The following is a 27,201-nucleotide window of genomic DNA, read 5'->3' as shown; positions in this document are numbered from 1 at the left end:
GACCAGTACGCATACGCTGCGTACTGCTCGCGTATACTTTGTAGTGACTTAGGTCAATTATCTTCCTCCAAAATATACATCGCCAGTACGCATACGGACTAATCATGTATGTATTGTAATAAGTGCGTGATTACAATTTATACGCGAGTAGTTGCATGCTAGTTATTTTGACTTATTGACCTCTCTTTCTATTACATACTAGCTTTCCGCCCACGGCTTCGCTCGCGTGGAATTTTGTCTGTTACAGAAAAACAATATCGCGCGCGTATTTGCTCACCGTTTAGACCTACCCTGGACTACGACAAACATTTTAAAATCAAAATCAGCTCAATCAGCCCAGCCGTTCTCGAGTTTTAATCAGACTAACGAACATCAATTCATTTTTATTTATATAGATAGATTAATTCATATCTGCGTGTCTACTTTAAACATTGAATCATCTTACGACACGTGTCATTGTTTTGATAAAGGATTTTTTGGTGTTTCTTATTCTGCCATAGAAAAGATATTTGTTTTGGGGCTGATATTTCACCAATTGTAGGTATGGAAATATGTCAAAATGATTTTGTTCTTGAGATAAAAGTTAATAAATAAAATAAATAATAAATAAATATCCTTAGACATTTTACACTGCGCTTCTAGTCCCAAACTAAGCAAAGCTTGTACTATGGGTACTAGACAACGGATATAAACATAATTAAATACTTTTTTTTGTAAATACATACTTATCATACATAGAAAACACCCAGTCCAATACAAACAAATATGTTCATGCACACAAATGTTTGTACTGTGCGGGAATCGAACCCGCTACCACTTCGAACCACTACACCAAACGGCCGACAATACAAACCTAGCATTTAAAGTCTCGCATAATATTGTATTTAATGCGCGTTGAACTTTCTTCTCTCACTCTCTCTCATATTAATTAAATTGTTATTTAATTTGAAATCTACCTAATCAATTTAATTTCAAAAACCACTTACAATAGTTTTAAAAATCTAGATTTATTATAGATTCAGTAAAATAATAATATTTTATGTAATAATATCAAATAAATGTAATTTTAAATATAGTTCCATATTTTACTGAATTTTACTAAATCAATATCAACTAAACACACTCTAGTCAAGTGTAAGTGGTGTAGTAGAAACTAATCGAGTATAGTTTGGAGATGACTTTTTTTACTAAGCTCCTCCAAACTATACACGATCAGTACGCAAAATTCGTGTATAGTTTGGAGTTACAGATTTACAAACAGGCACTCCGAAATATACACGAGCAGTTTCCTATGGGTGCGTTCTGGCCATGTATAGAACGGAAAGACGCTGCCCAGCTATGCATAACAGGAATTTTGTTTACATAGGGGTCACTTAAAAATTAGAGATTGATGTTGAAAACGGGCACTAGAAGACGCATTTTTTTATCTTATTCATAAACGCGCTTGAAGGCCAAAATCTACCCAATAAAAGAACAACCTAATATAAATACATAACGTATCAAAAGTATTTAAGTACTACCTAGGTATACTTCTGGTGAAGGTCGCGGGAGGTGCCTGGATGCGGGCGGCGTAGGACCGCTCGTTGTGGAATGGAAACCCTTGGTGGCCTTTGTCCAGCAGTGGACGTCATTTGGCTGAAACGAACGAACGAGCAAGGAGTTACAAAAAAGACAAAGTATCTTATGTTAAGCGAATTTATACGATGCGAATATTTTTTCTGGTAAACGCCAGTAGTTTAGTAATTAACACTGTCTAGCTAATTGGTTCCCAAACTTATTTGAGACGCGCCCCCTTTCGACCATTCAAAAAATTCCGCGCCCGCCCTCCTCCAGTCAAGCTTATTTATTGGTCGTATCGAGCAGTCTGGAATGCATTTTCAGCGGTCGCAGGTTTTTTATACTTAAGTACACAGATGGCCCGCGCCCCCCTTTAAAGGTCTTTGCGCCTCCCCTGGGCCCACTTTGGGGAAAAATATCATTATACATGTAGATACATTCTTAACGCGCGTAGCTGATATATAAATGACACTAATTGAATTCATGGGATCAAAGATCACATTTGCATTGCAAATAGATAAAGACAGGTTAGACAGGTCTTCTGCATATACTTTGTACGATAGATCGTTTCATAATGTAGCTATGCCTTCCTTAGTTTTCTTCAAAGTCAAAAATGTCTTCATTTGCCTCCATTTCAGCACTTCCTGGACAACGGCAAAGATCCTTAAGGAATTCCACAACGACCAGGTGTTTGCTTCACCACACCAGATCGTCGGTTCATCCAGTGAGGTTTTTTTTTAATAGTGACACCATCAGGGAAGATACAGGGCAAGAGCTTCCTCGTTGTGAATAAAAAAAAGAAAGAATGGCGTAGTAACAATAAAATAAGATCAATATTCGAAATTCTCAAACTTGCAGACTCTAAATATCATTCGATTCACACATCCAGACCTCATCGCCATGCACCTGTCAATCGATATTAATGAATATTCCATAGCTTATCGTGGTGACATCGGTTTGGCCTTCGATATCGTCACCAGACCGCGTCTCTATGGATACCATAACGCAAACAGAATACATCAAAGTGTAGGCATTGTATGACATGTGTGCTTGTGACTCAGCAGCTTTTGCAAAATAAGTACAAAGAAACATAGGGTTTTTAGAAATGTTTTGTCCATTTAAAAAGAGCTTATTATCTAGAACTAGCCTTTATAATGTTCGTAGGATTTTTGAAAAAGCTTTTCATGATTTTAAAAAGCTTAATGCTTTCACTTCACACCTTAATAAATTATTGTGGAATGCTTAGTCAGTCATAGTCGTAATTATTTATTTTTAGCAATTAGGTCTTAAAAACTCAAATATCTAGGGGGCCCGAATCCACACCGTAGATAGTATTAACTGCTAATTTTGATAATACCGTTAGCCAACTCCATTATCACTTAAAAGACCTGTTATTCCACCAAAATAATGGAAACCTAGTTCATTCAATTTTAACAAAACATCCGAATAAAGAGCACGCTCTCATATAAATAACAATAGTGTTTTCGTGTTTCAACGTGAAATCATCTATATCAAATCTAAAGAAAATAAACAATACCCCGTAATGATGATTCATTTTCTTCTAATTTACCTACTTTGGCTAAGAATCTTTTGAACTCTAGAAATTCATAAAAAAACATTATTAGTTAATACACTTACGCCCGTATTCACAAACATTACTATGAGGTCTCACAGTGCGCAGGGACGCACAGAGTGACACACGAACCAATCACAGAGCTCTATTCAACGCTGTGCATCCGATTTGTTGCTTCACTTAAGCAAGCATCGATTGTGAATGCGGGCGTAAGCTGTTTAAGGAGCATTTTAAAATGTCAACATAATTTATCCAGGTGTAAATCATCAGTTTTATTTCGATAACCCCGATTCGAACTATTTGGGGCACTGTACTTGTTGTGGTCCTTCGAGCCGGATCGATGTTGTATCCGACAAAAATACCCTCGCATCCATTTCCTGAGTTTTTTTTTCAAAGTATTTCAGAAGTAAAGCTCACTAAATGGGACATTGACTGGCCTGTAAAAACAAAAATGTTATAATCACCCTGAATAAGAATATAACAACATAATAGCATCTCATTAATAATGTATCACTCCAGACATGAATGGAAGATGTTTTACATTATGCGACTCGTAGTTCTTTTTCTCGATTATTATCCATTTATATGCTTACAATTAAAACGGTCAGCGAACCTAATGCATTATTGATAAAAGAAAACAACTATAACTTGCTCACACAACGGTAGCTTGATACATAACTGTGTGTGAACATGATTTAATTTTATGTAGGGGGGTACTCGTACAGCTTCAAATAGTACGGACACCCAAAGTAGCCAAAAAGTTCGCAACACATCTTTGTTACAATTGCAATAAGGTTTTGTTGTCAATTTTTTGGCCATTTTATTCATCATCATCATCATTTCAGCCACAGGACGTCGACTGCTGAATCGATCTGTCACAATCACCTTACACGCTCTACATTCTAGAAAGTTGCGAATATTAATTACTTTCTTCATAAATCATTTATTTATTTTTATTACAGTAGCTAGTAGCATAATTGCATGCATCGATCGATTAATTAATTTAATAAAAACTTAATCAGTGCAATAAAATATTCCACTGCGGACATTAAAACTGATTTATGTAACATCAATGTAGTACTCGATTGACAAAGTCACATAATCACATTGAGTTATAATGTACTACGTACTAGAGAAGACATGTCAACTAGACTGTTTCTGGCACGTAAATAGGTCCACGGACCGAAATTCAATTAGTATGTGCTCAGCGGTTGCTGTGACAACACGCTTGAGTGCAGTTTTGTTTTTTGAAATATGCCATCCTATAGACGAAAATACTGTTCAAATAACTCCAGATACATATTAAGTAAAAATCAAGGAATGACTTTTTACCATTAAGTTGTACATTTATGCACTTTAAAACACTAATTTAATTTTAATTTGTTAATTACAAGGCGTCACCGCGGCGGCAGCCATTTTACGAAAATTTCAAAGAATAAAAATCGCAGACTTGACACTGACGCATAAATTAGTATACGAAAGGAAGGTTAAATACAGCAATAAAAAGATTTTTTTAAAGATTATAAGCACTTTGTATTGCACAAATTACTAATAGTCCCGTCCAGCCCCTTGTGTTAAGCTAAATAAGCTTGGGTTACGGGTGGGCTCACACAATAGTCGTGCGGCATCATGGATCAAACTTGTTTGAATCTCACTGCTGTTGTTCGTATGCGACTGGTTAGTTAGTAAATCACCCTAATTATTGACACCTAGCTCACGAGATAGGCTAAAATTATAATAATTGTACAGTGTGTCTGGTCACCAGTGTCCGACCCGTTAGGGCGCAGTAATATGATCAATTTAATCGACAAATCCAGTATTAAAAAATTACAGCTATTTTAATTTTTTTAGTTTCTGAGTCCGGATGGATTCATTTATTTACCAAATCTACCGATGTACAGGACCTATGAGTATAAAAGTGATTCGTTCGACAGCTGAAAAAGTAAGCAATACGTTGTCATCAAAAGCTTCCATTTAAATTTCTTAGAAACACTTGGTAAAAAAAATGATGCTTCTTTTTAGATTTTTCAATGTTACAAAAAACTAGAAAGTTTTACATTTTTAGATGCACTAAGTCATTACCTAAAAACTGATATACCTTGGCTTTAAATCAACTAGTCTAGGTGCTAGCTACACAGGAGATGCAGCGGTGAAAAGGAGAGGTGGGAATAGTCCCGTAACTTCTACCTCACAGCTATTATACGTGTACTCAACCACTGAGATAGTTAACAATAGAGACAATAAAATAACTGAAAGTTTCTGACTTTCAGTTATTTTATTGGTTCTGGAGTGAAGGCGTGGGTCATCCCTAGCTTTGTTCCTACCGTGACGAGTGGGAATTTTTCTAAAATCTCAAGATGGACTGACTGAAGATAGCAGGAAGACGCTGGGTGCAGGCCACTATCAACTGGGCGATGTGGAAATCATTAGAGGAGGCCTTTGTTCAGCAGTGGACGTCCAGTAGCTAAAATGATGATGACGATGTTTCCTTACAGTATCCAATTCAATAGGCAGAAACTAAACGTAAACGAAGTGTCGCCTCTGTAATGGTATCATTATCTATAACTCATAATATTTCGTGCGCTGTTGGATGACAGTTTTCAACTAGAGATGGGCATTTTTTTTATCGAATCAGAAAATACCAGTTAACGATTCTCAAGGCGATTATCGATTACATTAGATTTTAATCGGGAAAAAAAATAATTCATGGCTTAAGCATCAGTATGAAGCCCATACGCACTTGTAGCACAAGTAACACAATTAGCCTCAGTCCCCTCAGTTGTGAATTCGGAATCGCCAGTTGTAATTTTAAAATCGCATCACAGAGTGAAGTAACTAACACCAAAAAACGGCAGAGCGAAGTGATTTCGAATGTTTCAACTGCTACGTTTTGTCACTTGTCTAGGAGGGCTAATTTTAGTCTACGGGAGGGGAGCTTAGATTACATTACAGGAAACGCACAATATAATAAAAGAAAATAATGTAAGTAGCTGAATCTTTTTGCTATTGAGCACCATGAAAATTTAACACAATTTAGCCGATTTGTTTATTTTCACAATCGTTTCACAATGTCTATGATGAGGCGACCGCAGGAACGTCACTATTCGTGCAATCCTACCAATGAAGTACGACATTTTCTGGTGCAGATTTTATCGCCATAAATTATGAAACTTGATAGTCATGGATTTGACTGACAGCTGTCCGTCAAATTCCCGCCCCGCACCCCGCACTGTACATATTTTGTTCGCGATGTCTGTTCTATACGTAGTAATATTACTTCAATGCATAATCACATTGTCACTTATCGGTAGGTCAACAGTGACTGACAGTCCTTCTTTATGCGACTACTATTAGTTGAACTATTTAATGTAAGGCTGCGAGTACATATACCATAGGTAAGTACGCTATCTTTTTGTAGGCTCATTATTTAGGAACACAAACTTCATAAAATGCCTTATCACTGCCAAATAATAAGAAAGTTAGAGGACGCCCACTGGCCACCTGACGGTCAACAGTGGACTTCGAGCGTGCCTAGACAAATATGTCGACAAACCAGGACAGATTGTCCTGGCGCCTCAGAACAACGAGAGCCGACCCAAATAATGGGAAACAGGGTAAAGATGAAGAGGACAAACTGCATAAAATATGCTAGCTCTATGCTTAATTTAAGTGGCTAAACTAGGTTTCCAGGATCTGGATTTTATGAAAATAATTGTTGACTTGACACCCACAGTCAATAAAAAAACTGGCAGACAGTGTTAAGTTAGTTTTTCTCGAAACGCTGGTAGCGCAAAAAATAGGCTCCTTCCTTAAGCTTAAGAACAAGATTGGCTATACATAAGGACTAATGCACACAAATAAAATTAAATAAACTAGACTTTATTTCATTTCGATTAGGAGATCTACTACTAGTTGTAGCAGGGCTATTATTCAGCAAAAAAGTACGATAAATACTGAAGACCACCTACTTAAGATAATCTTTACATGCATCTATCAAAAAATACATAAAACAGCAAGTGTAAATACAGCTTTGGACTCTGACCTTGCCGCGTTTGCGTCACTGCCCCATGCGGCGGCTATACTTATGTTATCTACCTCCTATCTACCATGGGACTGCAAGTCATCTCAATTAATAACCTTACCTATAACTACCTAGATACTACTACCTAGGTATAAATAATTACAAAATTTTTTTAATAAAAAGACTGCCCGCAGACTTTTTGTAGGCAGATACGTTTTTGTCGGGCTAGTGATCATTATGACATGAAAGGGCGCACATTACACCGATTTGGTATCGGTCGATTCCACATACAAATTAGATGCCGAAAAATCTCTAGTCTGCGGGGACTAACAGAATGAGGACTATCGTTTTAGCGCTCACCAGTTAGCGCCACTGTAGAGTAAGGTCGTGTCACTTGCTAGTAGCGAAGACAGTGGCGCCAACTTGTGAGCGCTAAAGTGGTAGGAGGACTATCGCATTTGCACTCATCAAGATGGCGCCACTGTAGAGTAAGGTCCTGTCAATCGCCAGGGGTGCCAACTGTTAAGTATAAAAACGATAGCCCTCATTAGTTTCTTCTACCGATTGACATTTAATCAGTGCTTCTCATCTCACTGCAGAAGTTTGTTTGTAACCCACAAGGAAACCTGGCGCGGTGCCAAGGGGACTACTCCAAAAACGTTATCCGAAGTTTCGAATGTTTCCATCCCTTTTACGCAAAGCCAGATGCCAGCAAGAGCGGCAGAGTCAGACTCGAAACTACATAAACGGCGTTCCGGAATAGCCCTACTGGTTAGGTAAGACCCAATCTAATCTAGAATCGTACTCTCGCCCTTTCGAAAAACAGTCTAGTTTTGTGAATAATAGGTTCTCCCTATCTGGATGATGTCATTGCAAGGGGATTAGGGATTTTGACACTAGTTGTAGTTAATTCAAAGTGTACTTACGCGTTCTCTTAATGCCAGGGTTGGTGGTTGGAACTTGGAATCTCGTTGGGGGTAAATTTAAGCTTAAATTTACCACTCGTCGACAGAATCAATGATATTTGTATTTTTTTTTATCCACAACGAGGAAGCTCTTGGCCCGTATCTCACCTGATGGTAAGTGATGATCTGATAGTTAGACGAATAATTTATTTATTATTTCGATAAAGTGTTGGGTTCGATTTCAAGATGGAGAACAAAGAGCTTTAAGTGTTTTTCCGGGTTTGGTTAGGACTTCCCTTCAAGGTTTGATAGATGCCCTCAAGGCTTGAATCAACCAGATTTTTTCATAACTTCCTCCGGCTCGTAATTGCCACTCGAGAACTTTTCTGCACCAAAGACCATACAACTGTCAGTGCGACTAAAGTAAAAAGATATACACCATGGACATATTGTGTGAGCTGTTAGCTACCAGCCAATAATATTTTTCGCAAAAATTCTCGCTTATACATACGCACCGGCTATATTTTTTCCTTGTCGCGACAAGGTCGTCCAAATAAGATCCTTAGAGAAATTAATGGCTGACACATTCCATGTCATCTGATACCATTAACCTTGAACCTGACGCCGGATTTATTTCTGGACGCTAAAAATAAGAAGCCAAGTGCGATTTTGAACAACTGCCGAGGGTTCCGCAGGACTGGCACTAAAAATACTTTATGTAGATTACTTTATAGATAACCGGTAAGGGGTTTATCTAAATTAAGATCGTCTGCGTGTGGGAGTCATATGAATAAGCTACCTACTTTGCATTCATGAAAAATACCGTACTCTCGACCGCACAATTCTGCGGTCTTTTTTTGTTAGACAACATCTACCAATAAAGGATTCTTATCAAGCTTTTTACTCTTACTCAAATTTGATTATAATAAAAATGAAATTCTTAAGTGCACTTTAGGACCTATAACATGATTTTACCTGTTTGTTACATTACATGTTATTCAAGCGAACGCGATAACGCTTTCGAGACCATGGGATAAGTTGCAAAAAATCATCAAGGAGGTGATTAAGGGCAGGAAAAATCGTATTACGCCGTCATTTCTCAAATTAGAGACATGAAAGTTTATAATTATGTTTTTAGTAAGATACAAAGAGGGCAATCGAAATCCACATGGGCGACCTTTGTACTTCAATATTAAAAAACTTGAAGACAAATAGTTTTATTTAGACCCAACGTTTATATTCCAACTTCTATTTCTTAGGTTGTCAGAATTCCGAGGATCGCGTATATTTAATAGTTTCCTAGACCAATTACAGATGATGTATTACGTAAAACGGGGTCATGGATGCATCGCTAGACGAGGGCGAGACGGAATTAGACGATATATTTTAGAATACTTTGTTTTTAGAGTGTAATGACTAGCCCAATGCTTGGTGACCCTGATTCTGTCAGTAAGTAGGTAAGTACTTCTTTATCCCTTGAAAATCATGGAGGTCTCTCAATTTATTCCTCTGAAATTTCCAGAAGGGCGTTGACTTTTTGTGTCCAGCACAAGTTTGTTAAGAAAACTGGAAAACGTGACTTTTATTCGGTCAAGTTCGGATTTATCTAGTCAACTGCTACCCTTAATATCAAAACTAAAGCACCTGCATTTCAAACAGCTTCCGAGGACTTTTAGACTCTTTCAAAGAGATTGGAGTCGGTCTTATAAACGCACGACTGACGCCCTGCTAAAAACATCTTATTTGGAAGAACTCACAGTTCAAAAGTTATTTAAACTGACCTACAAAACGGCTATTTATCTGACGAATATTCAATTGGTTGCAATTTCAGGAAACTAACTGATGGATGATGTAAACGTGCTCTCGAGTGTTGACGTGACTTGGCAAGCGTTTGGGAAGTGGGGTTGTCTCCCCAAAGGGGGTAGATCGATAATGTATGGGCAGCAGCTGTTAGATAACTACCGCAGGTGTAGTTCTGGAAGTGTATACTGACTGAATTTCTTGCGCTCCTTCTCAGCACTGGCCCATTTATTGTCCTGAAGCAGTGGTAGGCTTAAAGAAATACTGGGACGTGTAAAAGTATCATCACCATCATCATCATTACAGCCACAGGACGTCCACTGCTGAACATATGCCTCCCCCAATGATTTCCATAGGGGCCGTCCATAAATTACGTCATCGATTTTTTCAGATTTTAGACCCCCCCCCCCCCCTTTACCGTCATCCGCAGACCAACCCGCCCCCACCTAATTTAGAATGACGTAATATATGGACGGCCCCATATCGCCCGGTTGGTAGCGGCCTGCATCTAGCGCCTTCCTGCTACCTTTGTGAGGTCGTCGGTCTTAAAAGTCTATTTGCAGAGAATAAATGAATGACCTTTAAGACATTTTATGTTCGCCAATCTGCGATGCAAGATTCTTGCATCCTGGTGTCGAATTTCATGAGCCATAGGTTGGGATTTGGAAGGTTTAACGTGTACTTTCTTTCAGAATCAGTATAATTAAGATGAGCACGCTGAAATCGCTGAAAACCGGCCTGCGCATACGCAGAGGAAAGCAGCAATGGACAGATGTAAGCGCTGGTTTATACATTTGCAATATCAATGACTTAGACAAGTCATTGTGTGATAGTACAACAAACACACGTAGTACAATGAAAGTAAATTGTAATCCATTATACAATACAATAGTGCAGTCTCCGGCGGATGGACTGTTTTATAAACATCCATTCACGTTCCTTTGTACTATCCTTATTACAATACCACCTGATGCTACAACACTGTTATAATAAACGCAGACTCTTTCATACGCACGAGAAAATTGTCATTACAAGCTATTTAGCAGTTAAATTAAAGGCTAGTTTAGTTTCGATTCCTAAATAAAATCCATTTGTCGTTCCTTTTACCATAAAATAAAATAGGACTTTAACATTTTCAGGTTCACTGCTACGGGACTATTCCCAATTCTCGTTCCCACCGCTGGTGTAGCCAGGATCTACAGCTTGACCGCCAATAAAAACCCAACCAGTGAAGGTCAAGTTTGTCCCGGGGGAAAGTTAAACTGTCATTGGACCTACAACGAAACTAATCAGAAGAACATAGGAGGAGTTCGAACGGTCACTGCTAGCAGTGTTTGTTTTTTAAGATTAGTAGCTCGTTGTTTTTGGCGCCTAGAGCAACTATCCCTCTCTTTCTACCCTCTGAGAGATACATAACCTACGGATTTACGTACACATTAGAGTACAAATAGGAAACGATCTCTTTTACATATAAGTACATACGTGGTTTAAAGGCAGGAAAAACAAAAGAATAAACGGAACGAATTAAGAAATAAAAAATTGTCCTCATTGTCTATAACTTTAACCTCGCCAATGAGAAGTTACGACCAGTTGCGAAAGAAGCCCTTGCGCATAACATAATACGCTCTATTACCCCATATAACAAGCTAGTTTATGTGGACAAGTCAATGTGCCATAACAAATCGGATTATTCCAGCGTTAAACCACAATGGAAGTACACTCGCGAGAGTTCTTTTCGTATGATATTATGACCGATAGAAAAAACCCGTCCAACAAATTAGGAACATAAACGTTTCGTACCACTTTAATGGCGACGGGAAAGCGTAGTGGGGGCAGATCTCCCACTAGGTGGACCGACGATCTGGTGAAGATCGCGGGAAGCCCATACCATAGCCACGTACCATCCCTATATTGTTGACATTCCACCAGCTCGCACTAAGCGTTTCGATGACTCTTTTATAATGGGAACAGCTAGGGACTGGAATTCGTTGCCTGCTGCTGTCTTTCCCGAAGACTACAATCCGGGCCTTTTCAAGGCGAGAGTGAATAGGCACTTACAGGGCAGATATGTACCATCCTAGACTGCATCCCACTTAACATCAGGTGCGATTGTGGTCAAATACCTGCCTTGTTATGCATAAAAAAATAAAAAAAATGCGAGAAGGAATAGGCACTTACAGGGCAGATACCATCACTTACTTTGAAGACCGAAAATATAGCGAAGAGATAACTACACGAAAGCTCAGGTCAGGAATGTTAAATATTTTGCCCAGAGACTGTGTTTTAAAGTGCCCTACTGTGTCTTCCTTCAGTCATGGTCTGCTGATGGCGATCCTACCTGAGGTTGCGTCAGCAGAAGGTCGGTTCCGATCGAATCAATAAACAGTAATTAAGCTTTTTATGTCGCTTAAAGAACAACCAACGTTAGCTTGACAATAAGGCGTAGCGCGAATAATCTTGAGCGTACTGATTATGATACTAGTAGGTAAATAAGTAAATACTTTTAAAAAATCGAACTGCCTGGTGGGAATCAAAACCACGACCTTTCGCTTGCTGGGTGACTGCTCTTCCTTCTCGGTTACTTAGACACTGGATGAACCCATCAAAGTTTTCAATACACTGTTATAATTTTGTTTGTGATGTGATTTCATTAGCAAGCTAAAGTGGCAATGGGCAGGGCACATAGTACGCAAAACTGACGCCCGATGGTTCTGGAGTAGAGGCTGCGTACCGGAAAACGCAGCGTAGGACGTCCACCCACAAGGTGGACCGACGACATCATAAAGGTAGCAGGAAGGCGCTGGATTTGGGGGAGGCCTATGTTCAGCAGTGGACGTCCTATGGCTGAGATGATGATGATGTGATTATTTACGCTAAGAAATTTTAATAACAATACATATTCTAATTGGTATTAAGTTATGCCAAAAGTTGACAGGAAATTCCAATTAGATAGTCTGACTCATGGTCAGAACATCTGCCTGTATTTTTACATAAGTAATTTGGGTACTTATTATACTTTACTGACATTTATTTGGTACTACCTTACCTATTACTGCTAATTACATAATCTAAAGGGCAGTGTAACAATTTTATTGATGCTTTTATATTATTATTTCTAAATTAAAGTCACATTTATTATATGAAGTTGAAATTTTAATGACTGTTTTCTTTCAGCTTAGGGATATTTGATTAGTCTCACTTATTTTTATGAATAGTTTTAGGTAGCTTAATTAGATAAATGCCTTATTTTCTTTTGGTTAATTTAATGACAGTCTAGACATTTTAATTTGCTCTAGGACCAACTTTGCCTTTACTTGTTGGGTTTTTATTAGAAATCAAGTTGTAAAACCTGTCTGTACACATTAATTGCAGTGGTACAAATGAGATATAGAAATGATCCTGACATAACAATTGGCTAAGTGCTATTTTATTTATTAGGACAATATAAATATAAGGAAAATAATTATTATATGTAAAAATGCTATAATACTATTGATTATCAAAATAATATTATTTAAGTCCACTGGTTATTTCAATAAAATCTTCAATAGAATCTATGTAAGTATTTTTTTACATTTATTGAACATACACACTCACCCACAGGCTTTGCGTAATAAATTATACTGATATGTGTATAATGGTATTTGATGACTAGACTTGAAATTTGAATACAAATTGTATTTTTGCAAACAAGTAACAAAAGAAGAGAAATAAAAGGGTTCACAGTATGGCGTAAGTAGTGCTTGAAAAAGTGTATTATTGTAATTTTTATACGAGTTCATTATTCTTTATTTATTATGTAAATGAATTGAAAATTCATTTCAGCTGTATCATCTAAACGCCGCTTTATCTACTGAATAATTAATAACTACAATTTAGATATGTTTTTCTAGCTAGTTATTATGTTAAATAACTCTAGTAATATTGTGTAAGGCCACAATAAGAGCTATTATCGAACAAAACCACAAGTAACCTTCAGGCACGTGTACAACAGGCCAACTTTCCTCGAAAACCGACGGCGAACGCACGTCGCAAGAATTGTCATAACATGCACGATTATTGTGAGAAACCACCACCAAACAGGGTCCAGTTACATACAACAGCACCTAGTTTTAGAATAACAGCACACGTGCAGTATCAGATCGATAGAACAACTCCATGACTGCATAAATAAAACACTGCAGATGGGAACACCTCAGATCGATTCGCACACGTTTCCGTCTTTCCCATCTCTCTGTATGCCCTCATAATTGTTACGCAAGTCGACTGAACAGTAGTGAACGACACTGGCATAGAATTTCCCAGTTGCTGATACAGAAAAACAGTTTTACTCACCAAAATAAGCGATGGTAAATGAAACCGATGATACCCACTATAAGTTAGATCTATTACAATACACAATACACTAATCACACTACACCGATAAATAACTAGAACGAATAGTTATGAAATTATCTTAATTATAACTATGTCTCCTTTGTAATTCAGTAAAATAATCTTATTTTTTAATCGCGCAAAGTGCCACTGTTTCACTCGAACTTGAAAAAAGTACAGTCTCTGACATATCCGTCAGAGGCGCTAGCGTCGATTTTTGACATTTCCATGAAGCTACAGATAAAAATGGAGGGCAAAGTTGGGAACAAAACTTGAGTCAAATACCTACTTATATCTATCTCGCTCTCTGTGGCCCTACCTCTCTTTTTAGTGTGAACTGTAGTATTGCTATCTTCTTATTTAAATCTCCTTGTAAATTCTTCGAAATAGCCAATTCACTAACCAAATAAGAAGTTAAATAAATAAATAATTAATATTTGAAACTTAGATTACCTAGTTAAATAAAAAATCACAAAATTGTCGGCCATTTAGGCTTAATGTGTTGGCGAATCAGGGAATTACAATCCCAATTTCTGAGGTATCGGTAATGTGGCAACATCGGCCGAATCCGGCCCATCATGGCCTGTCCGTCTGTCCGTCTGTCCGTCTGTCACAGCCGATTTACTCGGAAACTATAAGTACTACAGTGATGAAATTTGATGGGAATATGTGTTGTATGAACCGCTACAAAATTATGACACTAAATAGTAAAAAAAAGAATTGGGGGTGGGGCCCCCCATACATGTAACTGAGGGATGAAAATTTTTTTTCGATGTACATACCCGTGTGGGGTATCAATGGAAAGGTCTTTTAAAATGATATAAAGTTTTCTAAAAAACATTTTTCTTAAAGTGAACGGTTTTTGAGATATCAGCTCTCAAAGTCGTAAAAAGTATGTCCCCCCCCCTCTATTTTTATAACTACGGGGTATAAAATTCTAAAAAAAATAGAGGTGATGCATGCTAATTAACTCTTTCAACGATTTTTGGTTTGATCAAAGTATCTCTTATAGTTTTTGAGATAGGTTGATTTAACTGTTGCTGCTACGGAACCCTTTGTGCGCGAGCCCGACTCGCACTTGGCCGGTTTTTTATCTTTAGCTTCATGGACATTTCACATCTGGGCAGTTGGTTCAGAAATTTGAGTCGTACCTACATGCAATGCATTATTAATTTGAATCACTAAAATTCAAATACTTTAGACTTAAATAATACATAATACCTATCTCTAATTTCCATCTACCTATTTTATTTATTAAAGTTATCGTTATAAATGTTTGTTTCTGATCAAGTACTTAAAGTGTCAATCAAATAAAAAAATAGATTAGAAATGTCCAATTATCGACATCTGCAGTTGGACAGTAATCGATAGATTTGAATTTTGAAATAGAACTGTGGTGGACTGCAGTGGACTGTATGCGTTTGTGTGTGTTCGAGAGCGCTGACCGGACGATGATGACTGCCGTTGAGAGCTTGCCCTTACTATGTCAGGCGTAGTAGGTGCTACTTGCAGGAATAAAACCACTATTTCACTTGCTGAGACTTCTCGCGTTTATTATTCGCTTCCTTTTCTCAGTTCTTGCTTCTTCAGATCACTTGTTACTTGGAGCACTTGTTCTCTGAACTGAACACAACATCAACAACATTAAATAAACTTAAACTTGTCTCCCGGTTTTTTTTTTTTTTTTGAAGGGACGCGCGCTGGTAGCTTGAGGAGCTTTTCCAGCTTCACCGGGCAGAGTGGCGAGTACAGAAGGTACTCTAGCCGTTGGCGATCGTCGGTCGCAGACCGACGTTCGCGATCGGGCCGTATCGAGCGCATAAGGCGCCCGATCAGTGGCGAATCCAACTAGAGGGTTGCCCACCGCGGTGTTGGACCCAAGTCCAGCCTACGGCGGGCTCACTCTAGTGGGCCCGATCGAGGGGACTACGGACGCGGCCTGAGGGCGCCACGGTAGGCTCGGACCTCGGCTCAGGCCGTGTCCGGGGGACGGATAGGGGGATAGGCTCGGACCTCGGCTCAGGCCGTGTCCGGGGGACGGATAGGGGTGTCTCCCGGAGCGGCTCGCTCTGTATTTATAGGGCCCCGGGCTATATCCATCCCTTTCTCTCCCGATATTCCTGTCTCTGTCTCTCATGTTCTGGACCATAGTTCTGGAATGTTCGAAGCGAGAGGTCCGATGTTGTTGCCGTCCCGTTTCTTTTTCTCTCGAATATTCCAGAAGTGTGTGGAAGAGTAATTGATGTGCAAGCGAGATGACAGATAATGTGAGAAAGAGATGTAATGTTATTTATCTCTAATCGACTCTAATTGGTTATTTTACAACATTATCTGACTTTTAATGTTGTTAATCGATTCTAATTAATAAGTTAGCGTATTTCCTTGGTCGACGTCGCTAACAAGAACTGTAAGAAGAAAAAGTAAAGGATTTTTTTCGTCATTTTCATTATTTATCTTCAGAGTAACAAAAGCTATAGTAGTCTAACTTAACCTTTGACGGTTATTAGAAACCACAAACTTGTTGAAGTACTTAATCATCATTAAGAAGCCGCTTGTCAGAATACTCTGTGCATTGCTTTAATGGCAATAAACATTTTTGGTTATGCTCGAAGTTACCCTGCGTGATCGTATCAGAAATGAGGAGATCAGCACTTCCACAGGAGAACCAAAGTGACTGACATAGCTCGCAGAGTTGCTAAAATGAAGTGGCAGTGGGCGTAGAGACGATGACCGTTGGGGCAGAAAAGTTCTCGAGTGGCGACCGTCGACCGCGGGCCGAAAGACGTAGCGTGAGCGGGCCTCCCACTAGGTGGACCGAGAATATGGTGAAGGTCGCGGGAAGAGCCTTGATGCGGGCAGTGCAGGACCGGTCATTATGGAAATCCCTGGGGGAGGCTTTTGTCCAGCAGTGGAAGTCATTTCGTCCCTCGCATGACTAACTATTCTATCTCAGTCTTTTGGCGATTTGATAGCTCAAGTCCTAACGGACTACAAATTTTTTCCTGCTTCCATTGTCTACGATTTTCTCTAACTCACGTATCTGTATGTACCTATTTTTCCTCCCACGAGGTCCGTAAAGTATAAACAGAAACTAAATTTTAAATGACCTTACTGAAAACCCGTGGTTTTGAGAAAGTGGCAAAACTGAGATAGGATAGTTAGTCATGCGAGGAACGATTTGGCTGAAACGAACGAAACATTTTTATTTTATTCAACCTTTACTTTTTATTGGTTTAATAAAATAAAAATGTTTCGTAGATACAAAAATAAAATGGTAAGGTATACATTGAGGTCCATTTATAAAATGCGAGAAAAATTCTACCAGTGAGAACAGTGATCCTAGATTCCTGTGTTAGTGCAAAATAATCATCGACGTTGATTTTTCGGGACATAACATACATCACTTCACTTGAATGAATTGAACTGTCAATGTCAAACTGATAATGAGTAATCAGAGGAATTTTGGTATTTTTACAGGAAAATCCCAAAAAATAATTCTGCACAAAAATAACAAAAGTAATTATAGCTGAAAACAGTAGTTGCCATGTCATAGTTCTAGATTTACTAAAGAAACTTCGATAGTTTTGAACAAACATGTACAAAAACATTGAATTGAGGAAGCTGCCTGCTGGGTCTCTAGTGAGGGTGACAGAGACGCTAGAGATCAACGATGCCTGGAAGAAGGTGATGAGCCGAATCCCCAAAAACTTGGACGATGATAAGTTTGAACCGAAATATAATAATGAACACGAGGAGTAAGTTTTGGCAAATTCAATAATAAAGTACATTAGCCAACATTGTACTGTCTGTATTATGTTTTCTTCCCAGCACTGGCCCATTTATTGTCCCGAAGCAGTGGTAGGGTTAATATTGGGACGTGTAAGTGCTTTTTAAAAGCCTATTTGCAAAAATAAATGAGTTAGAGTTTTTATATTCACAAATAGTTATTCAAATTAGCGACACTAATCCTAAAAGGGCTAAAGGACATTTATTCAAATCAAACATGTATGAATTTGTTGTTTTTCTACACTAAGGCCTCAAGCACTTGTTTTTGTCTCTTGATGTCTTTTTCAACCCAAAAACCCTTGAATTAATTTCTTGTATGTTTCAGAGCTATTGCTAGAGATGCTAAACACACAAATAGGTTCTGCGCAGAGATACTGTTCGATGAATGGGCTACGTCAGGCAAAGTACGACCAACTCTAGGCACGTTGCAAGATATAATAAAAAAAGCGGGCATTTTAAAAGCTGCTGACGAGATAGCACAGATGTTGCAAGGTATTAATAATTTTCTTTTTAACCGACTTAAAAAAAGAGGAGGTTCTTAATTTAAATTATTATTGAATGTGATTAACAAATTTTTTATGTTGATAAACACTGTATCCTGCAAATGTCAGCTAATCATAGTAATGTATCACTTTTGGCAATAGTAGATAAATAATAATCCAATCTTTGAACTAAATTAAGGTTTTTTTGTTTATTTTAGAAAACAAAGTATCTGATTATTTAAACCAAAGTTATATTTTGCATTACATAAATACATGATGATTGATAGTAACACTATAATATTACTATTATGTATGTATAAATTCTCTTATTATGTGTATATTTAAACTTTGCTTTTATCCTTTATAGAATCACCTGTTACAAGGCCTGATGAAGGTCCAGGAATGAAGATCAATACCAGCATAACTGAAATATTGAACGAGAGTAGAGCGCACAACAACGTCACAAAGTCCAAGAAGGACAAAACCGAGTCCACAGCTCAAATGAAATCATTAGACATCCCCAGCTTCTTCAAAAAGTTAAAGTCAAAATCGATAGGCAACAAGACAACTCAGCAAATGCAGTCCGAAGGGGAACATTACGCAATCTACAACAATGATAGCAGCTATTCTAACGAAGGCGTTCCCAATATTCCAAACCTAAGCAGACTGATCAAACCTGGAAACAGTCAGAAAAATACTATACCCTATCCAAGACAACTAATCAAGATTGATACCGATATCCTGCAGAACAAAACGCTTATTCAGTTCGATTATAACGAGTTGAAGGACATTACCTGTGGGTTTTCAAAAGACTTTATCCACGGCCCAACCGGTCCTACAGGAATGATTGGCAGCGGTGGGTTCGGTGACGTATATGCTGGCTGGCACAGACATCACGGTACACTTGCTGTGAAAAGGTTCAAGAACCTCGGTATGATGACAGAGAAGCCAGATTTTATGCTGCAAAGCTTTAATTCAGAAGTCAAGTTTCTTGCTCAGTTGCGGCATGACAATATAGTCCCTATTATTGGTTATAGCATACAAAAAGAAATGTCATCGTTTCCATCACTGTGTATTGTATGCCAGTACATAGATGGAGGTTCTTTAGAGCAAAACCTAGCAGCCAAAAGGCTGAGCGAGAAGCAGAGGTTAGAGATAATGCTAGGAACCGCTAGAGGGTTGAAATACATACATAACACGGAGATTTTGGATCCGGACAGCACAAGTGCGGACCCTGAAGCAAATAAGGTGCAGTTTATACATGGAGACGTGAAGACTGCGAATATTTTGCTGACAAGGGATTACAAACCTAAGGTGAGCATCATTCATTCTTGTTATTTTCCTCTGGTACTTGCATAGATGATATTTTAAAGTTTCAGTAAAGAATTAACCTGTTTATTCACCTCTAAATTGATCAAATCAAAAATTCAATCTTGACCAGTATTTTGGCACTTATTGCCTCATAAATTGGAGTTAACGTCAGAAACTCTTATAATTCCAGAAATTCTGGTATTTTAGCATAAAAACAAATAAAGGATAATGTATTTTATTTCTCCAACAAAAATTCATTGATTTCCAACTGCAAGTTTTTGTACAACTGTCTAAAATAAAAATATCTCTACATAATTTTAAATATTTTTCAGCTCTGCGACTTCGGTCTAGCGAAACCTTTCAAGACCACAGAGATCACGCAGTCACTGATCGGCACTAAGCCCTACATGTCCCCAGAACGCTTGCAAGGCACCGTCACCCAGAAAATGGACGTCTACAGCTTCGGAATCGTACTCTTGGAGCTACTAACCGGCCTCCAATGCGCCATCAAGTTCAAAAGCATACAACACTATATAAAAGAAAAAGCACCGAACGGTGATATTACAGAATTATTAGATACAGTGGCCCAACCTTGGTCGAAAGCGCAGGAAGTGTATGAGCTAGCTAAAAAGTGTCTCGTTGAAGATTATATTCTGAGGCACTCGATTGACCAAGTGTATGAAGAATTGATTAGGATAAATGAGGAGTATAAAGACGTGGTTGTGACGAATGATGCGGACAAGATGTGATGATCTACACGCTCGATAAATGAAAGATGAGTTCAATATAGTTAATTAGACAAGTCTGTAAAATTGTTAGTTGCTCTAAGTTATTTTTAGAAGGACAAGAAGGAATTTTGCAGAAAAAACGACGAAAACTACTTCGATTAGTGGCCAATGACCGCAAAAGTTATAAATGGTTTTAAAAAATGACAACTTTGAGAAATGATAATAATAATTTAATTTTTTGGGGTAGAAGAGGCCCGAAAAAATCATGAAACAACTGCATTTACTTAGCATTCCCTTAAATTACGTAAATTTAACGCCATCTAGTGGGACACACATTCAAGTTTATATCATCCGTGAACCCCTCGGTTCTGAATTAAGATTTTTTAGCCTTTTAACTTTAAAAAGTTTAAGTGAACTTTGAGAAAAGTCAGAAACTGGGAGAGACTTACACATTTTAAGAATAAAATCAAAAGTAAATAGGAAAGATAGATTTATTTGATAGGTAAAAAAATGAAAAATGTACGTATTTACTTGTTCGTTCGATCGTTTCAGCCAAATGAAGTCCACTGCTGGACAAAGGCCTCCTCCAAGGCCTTTGTCCATTTACTTGTTAGATCAAGATAAATATAGAAATATATTTTTATATTATTATTACGATAGAATATTTTTATTATTAAGTTTATATTTTTATATTATTATTACGGTAGAATATTTTTATTATTAAGTTTTTCGATAAGTTATTAAGTGTTAAAAATATTTCTACATGTTTTATGTATGTAAAAAAATAATGTGCTTCCAAATACAAATAACTTCAGTAAAACTTAAGTTTAAGGGAAAGAGATTACCTAAAGTGCCTATCTATACATTTTTAAACAATTAAGTGTATTGTAGAATTGTGTTTCATGGCCAACCATGAAAAAAAAATGTTGGTATGTGTTACCTATGATGTATGTTATATAAATATTATTTTTGTCCGTTTATTAAAGTGGATTATTGTAATTATATTGTTTTATTTTGATTTTGTTTGTAAAACCAGATTTGTAATAAACGCTAGCATCCACTGGTATCAGTCATATAAATCTACCTATTGGGTTATCTATATTTCGGGATTACAATTATTACAAATTGTGTTTTTAAATGTGAAAGTTTAATAAAATTAAAATTACAATACAATTGATTATTGAAATCATCTGCACATCACTAACGTCAAATAGTGTTGTTAAATAATCGATTAAATCCCTGCCCAATTGAATAGTTTGGTGAGGCTATTAAAACTATCGATAATTAATCGATTATAAAGTTATATTCGTAATCTCTGCTATCGCGTTGTTAAAAAGGGTGTTTTTTTTAGAGGTATACAACTTTAAATTGCTTACACTGTTTCCAGTGATAGTTAATATTTTGATAGTTGGTGGTACATTTCTAGACAGTATGTTTTGACATTTCATAATTAAACAGAATTATTTTAGAACAACGCTTGCAAATTGTGCAAAAATGTATTTTGAAAATCATGGTTCAGTTGTCATTAAAATTTATTATCGAATGAGTCGCTTCTCAAACTAAATTTTAAATAAACAACTTGAAAAAATCGAACTGCCTAAGGCGGTTCAGTTTTTCATACAAACGCCCATATTACGGTCGACGTAATTTTCGATACTTTTTATTCCTTAGATGAATGATATTGACGTGGCAGAGCTGTGGTTTCAACAAGGTGGTGTAACCATCCAACCAGCACGTGTATAGGTACAACCATCGAATCATTCGTGGAGCGCATAATTTCACGTAATGGACCTTTGAATTTTCCTCCACAATCAGGTGATCTCACACCTATGGATTTTCTTTGGGGATATGTGAAGTCTACTTCTACGCAGATAAACTACAGAAATCAATTCCAACATTATTGCCGATGTATGGCCCCAGTTGCTCGAAAAATAAATTGAAAATTAGACACCTGAACACCTCGATTAAGCTACATTTGAACCAAGGGTGCCACCCTTAGGCTCGAAATCATTTGAAGCATAAATGTCATAAGAATACCTTTAAACAATACCAATACCATTTTTTTTTCGTGTCAAACCCTTTATTAATCGATAATTTATAATAATCGATATGCTATTGGTTTATATTTATATGCTCAGCTCAGCACTACACTACAACTGTCAAAACTGCATTGTTGTGTGTTGTGTTTACTTTACTTCTCAAACTGAAGCCGTGGTATTTTCTCTCTAAAATCGAGGTTTTTATAAAGTTATAACAAAAGTAATCATGATAGCAGGAGCGCGGATGGCCCGCTTAGCTCGTGAAGTGAAGAACTTTGAAACTAAGCCGCCGTGGGGCATATCTTGCCATCCAGAGAAGCCAGACAGCTATGACGTGCTTACAGTCACTTTGCTCGGTCCTAAAGGGTCTCCGTACGAGAAAGGAAGGTTTAAACTGACCATTACCATCCCTGAAAGGTATCCCTTCGAGCCGCCACTGTTAAAATTCAATACACCAGTTTACCATCCGAATATTGATAAAGGTACGTTTGTATGTAAATACTTGGTACATTGCAAATAAAAGTTGTTGTAGTCTTTAAACGTCCGTACATAGATGAATAGTGTTAATTTTGAGTTAAATGTACTTTTAGTTAAACATATCAGTTACAGTACTAAATTTTAAGACTAAATTATTTTAGTTTTTGTGGTATTATTTGATTCTTTGTTTTATAGGTGGCCGTATTTGCATGGACATGCTCAAAATGCCTCCGAAAGGCGGCTGGCTCCCGACAATCACTTTGGAGACCCTCCTGGTCTCTCTGCAGACGTTGCTTGCGAACCCCAACCCCGACGATCCACTTATGATGGACGTAGCCAACGAGTACAAGTATGACATTGAGACGTTTTTGGAGAACGCTAAAAAGCATACTGAGAAGCATGCAGTAGGCACTGTTAAGTTTAATTAAGAAATTGTTGTGGAAGATATTATTATCATCTCAGGAAGTTTTTTATTACACGTAATGCATCATCTGACAGAAAGTTCGTAACCGGAAATTACTCACAATATACCTAAAAATAGATTGAAGTTTGTGTTAATTACTCCTATTAATGATTACACTAGAGTTTTGTATTACGTTTCATAATAATGTATGTACAAGGTAGTTAACTTGGTCCCAATAGTAAAGATAAATAATTTACTTACTTTATCATAAAACGTTAAACAAAACCCATATTGTTTGTTTTAGCTGATTGACTTTCTGTCAAATGATTATTATTCCATTTGCTTAGTTATAAAAAAAGAGACAAGAATCTATAAAATTTATCTATGTTTAGCAAAACAAGCAAATATCTAAAATTATATTAGATAAGTTTGGTGTTTTTTTGAAATTCTGAGAGATGATTTTATTGTTAAGAATAAAATGTGATCAATAAGTTGAAATTATAAAAGTATGTAAGAAAAAGAAGTTGTTTGTAAGCATATTTGTATTTTTATAAGTTAAGACAATAATAATGGTAACACAAGTTATTTTGTTGTATTGCTTTTGGATTACTTTTTAAATGTAATCCATGGAACCCCAAATAATCCTAAATGACACTTGTAGCAAGTTATTTCTTTATCGGAATGTTTCAATTTTCAGTAACAAGTAAGTTTGTAACTTGAATAATGAGAATCCATTAAATATAATACTTTTCTATACCATGCATAGTAACTTTCCTTAGTCCTAAATTAGGCTTTTCACTGGCAATGATTAGCATACAATCTTCAGAATAATACTTGTTTGATACCAAGTTTTTAAATTGTAGTCTTCAGCCTGTGTCAGTGCTGCTATCGTCACCAGAACTTGCACTTTCTGTTTCTGAAGAACTACTATTTCTTTTCGTTTTTTTAACATTATCTGGTTTAATTTCTGCATTGGAAACACTGGGACCATCTTGAGTACTGCTATTATTGTTGCTTGCGTCAGTTTGTGGCTTGATGACTTTCTTTTTTTTCTTATCGTCACTAGTGGTAGGTTTCAAAGTCTCTGTGGAGACAGTAGCGACCATCTTGGACTCTATCCTGGTCTCTGAAGGCTTGAAATCATCTTCTTCTTCTTCGTCCAGAGGTTTTCTGCTGGCTATTGATGCTGCTACTGCAGATTTGTATGCTTCAGGGTATTGAGTACTGAAAACATTACAAAATATGACATTACTTTCTATACTGCAAGTATAAACAAATTTATACCTATTTCTATTGATCACAGAGTGAAAAATCTAATCTATCTGGCAGTAACTAGATAAATATGTATTCTAGTGCTAAAAATGTAAAAGAAATACCTTAGTTTAGTTTTAATAGCCCTTATTTTCTTGAATATAAACTCAAGATCCTTTCTCATCTCCATTAGGAGTTGTGTGTGCTTCTTGAATTCAACGGAAGCAGCACGCAGACGGCTGGCAGACAGCTGGTTGCAGTTTGTTAGCATTTCTGTGGTTTTCTCGAAGCGTTGTAGCCTGGAACATAGTTGGTAGATAATAAACAACTGCATCTTAATGACATGTAGGTATAAATACATACTTTTTTCACTACTGTTTACTGTATAAATTTGTGAAGAAAGAAACCAGTATTATATTATAAGTAAGAGGTTTTTTAGGAAATTTAGCATTTTACCCTTACACTAAATTACCTATATTAGTGATTTTATATAGAAAATAAGACTAATAATAACGAAAACTTACATGTTTTTCTGTGCCCGTATAATGGTTTCTACGTCTGTCTGGTCGACCATTCCCGCCAAACCTTGCACGAAAACCTCCGGGGCCGAGTAGTTTTGGAAGCATTCTATCGAAAAATCACTCTCTGGGGTCTCATTTGCCATTTTTGTTGAAATTTTTTAGGTCTTTGATCGATACATTAGTTCGCTGCTGTAGGGTTTAATTTATCAGTCTACAGGATTTTCACAGGTGCCGATTGAAAATATCTTGAAATTTCTAAGCGCTTTTGGCTCAAAATAACCAGATTTTATGGTAATTAAAGGAAAATAAAATACCAAGAAATAGAAGGTAGGATTCATTGAAAATTAATACCTGTCAAAAACAACACATCAGTCAATATGTCAAAGTGACTTTAGCTTCGTGTTTACGAAGCTAATTCTTTGTATTCAGTTTCGTTTTTTGAGAATATTTTTTTTAGGCTGGCTTCCAGTGTTGCCAGTCGGGTCTAGTCAGAAATTACCAGAAATATAAAAAAAGTAACCTTTTTGAATCAAAAGTNTTAAAAAAAAAGAAATCTGGGGGGGGGGGGGGGGGGGGGGTGCGGAGCGATGATTGTGTAAGGTTGTTCATGGATGGAAAATGAATACATCTAAATTCGAAAAGTGACCAGTCGTATAAAACGTTTCATGGATTTGCGTTTTATTATCGAAAAACATTCGCTAAAACTCGTTTTTTTTAACAAATAATAAATCAAATTCAAGTTTAAATGCACTTTATGACATAATTTTTAAATTGTCACTATTAATATTTTTTACTGAATAACCTGTAAAGTTAATTCTACAATTTCTAAAAAATCACCTAAAAGTAACCTTTTCATTAGTGTAACCTAAAAGTAACCACAGCAGTTCAAAAGTAACCTAAAAGGTTACAAAAGTAACCTTCTGGCAACACTGCTGGCTTCACACATAGAGTCCAAAAACGCTTTGTTAAGCGTGTGGAATGTGGATCGAGTAAATAATATTGGCACCATGTGGGACATCCTCATGTTGGCTCTGACGGGACAGGATTATGATACGAGTGTGTTGTGAATCAACGTGTGTACGCCTTACAAAATTAGCTGGTCAACGATATTGGTACGAGCATCCTGCCCCCGATAGTTGAAAAGGCGCATCTATCACTTTTTTCGATTACGAGTTAAACTCAAGAACAGCTAAGAATTAGCCATTTACATTTTTTGCGACTTTTTCTGTCCCCGATCTGAATTGGTGTTAGCCTAGGCGCAGACCATCGATTTTTCGTCGGCCAATAGTTTAGTCGGGCAGTTGATCAGTAAGGGCATGTTTGGCTGATTCTTCATACAAATTAAAATCGGGCCCAATTATCGGCCAACTAAAAATCGATGGTCTGCGCCTAGTCTTAGACGTGTCCTTTCAACTATATCTTGCTTGGGCAGCGTTGGCGGTAACGTGTGGTGCCGGTGTTAAAAATAAGTAGAATAAAAGAAACTAATAATTTAAAGTGAAAACGTTTATTTTAAACCATTATTCCACCTAAGGATTGACTTGACCCAAACCTTGAACTTGTAGTTGGAAGGGTACGCCGTATTCGTTCACGTTCTTTTGAACATTTCTTCTCCAAACGTTGGATTTATTCAGTTTTGACCTCTTTAACCTTTGTTTGTTTGTTAAAGGAAACATGCGCTTGCTTCTCAGATCCTGCCTTGAAACCTCTATTGCATTGTATACCCATCTTGGAACGTACACGTTGTTATTATTCTCATTATGAAAGAGTACTTCAGACTTCATACCGTCTCCCAAAACGATGTCCGTAACCTTCCTCTCTACTTCCCTGAGATTTGCTTCAGCGCCAAGTCTCTGCACTTCTGCCCTCACTTTCTGCAGCTGATACTGCTGTTTTGTAGAAAGATCCGACAAATCCTTCTTCCCTCTGCTATTCCTAACAAAATTCAGCGCATTCCCGATTACCTGCCTCTT

At 37.2% G+C, this 27,201-nt stretch overlaps 3 protein-coding genes and 1 long non-coding RNA gene across 4 annotated transcripts; 2 read left to right on the top strand and 2 right to left on the bottom strand.

Moving 5' to 3' along the window:
* Window positions 1-1,520: 1,520 nt before the first annotated feature.
* Window positions 1,521-14,433, bottom strand: LOC114354152 (uncharacterized). Its single transcript, XR_003655990.1, has 2 exons — window positions 14,192-14,433; window positions 1,521-1,635 (listed from the first exon to the last, which is right to left on the bottom strand). It is a non-coding gene; the product is annotated as an uncharacterized LOC114354152 (long non-coding RNA).
* A 3,219-nt stretch (window positions 14,434-17,652) lies between these two features.
* On the top strand, window positions 17,653-21,443 carry LOC114354149 (probable serine/threonine-protein kinase PBL19). The gene is made up of 4 exons (XM_028306409.1): window positions 17,653-17,985; window positions 18,342-18,508; window positions 18,866-19,812; window positions 20,142-21,443. Exons 1-4 carry the CDS (start codon window positions 17,825-17,827, stop codon window positions 20,556-20,558), a joined length of 1,692 nt encoding a protein of 563 aa, XP_028162210.1. The 5' UTR covers window positions 17,653-17,824; the 3' UTR covers window positions 20,559-21,443.
* A 1,247-nt stretch (window positions 21,444-22,690) lies between these two features.
* LOC114354154 (ubiquitin-conjugating enzyme E2 T) lies at window positions 22,691-23,841 on the top strand. Its single transcript, XM_028306412.1, has 2 exons — window positions 22,691-23,058; window positions 23,249-23,841. The coding sequence occupies exons 1-2, from the start codon at window positions 22,803-22,805 to the stop codon at window positions 23,479-23,481; spliced, it is 489 nt and encodes a 162-aa protein (XP_028162213.1). The 5' UTR covers window positions 22,691-22,802; the 3' UTR covers window positions 23,482-23,841.
* Window positions 23,842-23,893: 52 nt separating this feature from the next.
* LOC114354153 (kxDL motif-containing protein CG10681) lies at window positions 23,894-25,567 on the bottom strand. The gene is made up of 3 exons (XM_028306411.1): window positions 25,232-25,567; window positions 24,833-25,006; window positions 23,894-24,680 (listed from the first exon to the last, which is right to left on the bottom strand). The coding sequence occupies exons 1-3, from the start codon at window positions 25,369-25,371 to the stop codon at window positions 24,323-24,325; spliced, it is 672 nt and encodes a 223-aa protein (XP_028162212.1). The 5' UTR covers window positions 25,372-25,567; the 3' UTR covers window positions 23,894-24,322.
* Window positions 25,568-27,201: the final 1,634 nt, after the last annotated feature.

This window comes from Ostrinia furnacalis, unplaced genomic scaffold (assembly GCF_004193835.3).
Source record: "Ostrinia furnacalis isolate ACB-3 unplaced genomic scaffold, ASM419383v2 OfSCF1926, whole genome shotgun sequence".
Classification (NCBI taxonomy): Eukaryota; Metazoa; Arthropoda; class Insecta; order Lepidoptera; family Crambidae; genus Ostrinia; species Ostrinia furnacalis.
The sequence above is the reverse complement of the archived record's forward strand: the minus strand, read 5'-3'. Positions and strand labels throughout refer to the sequence as shown.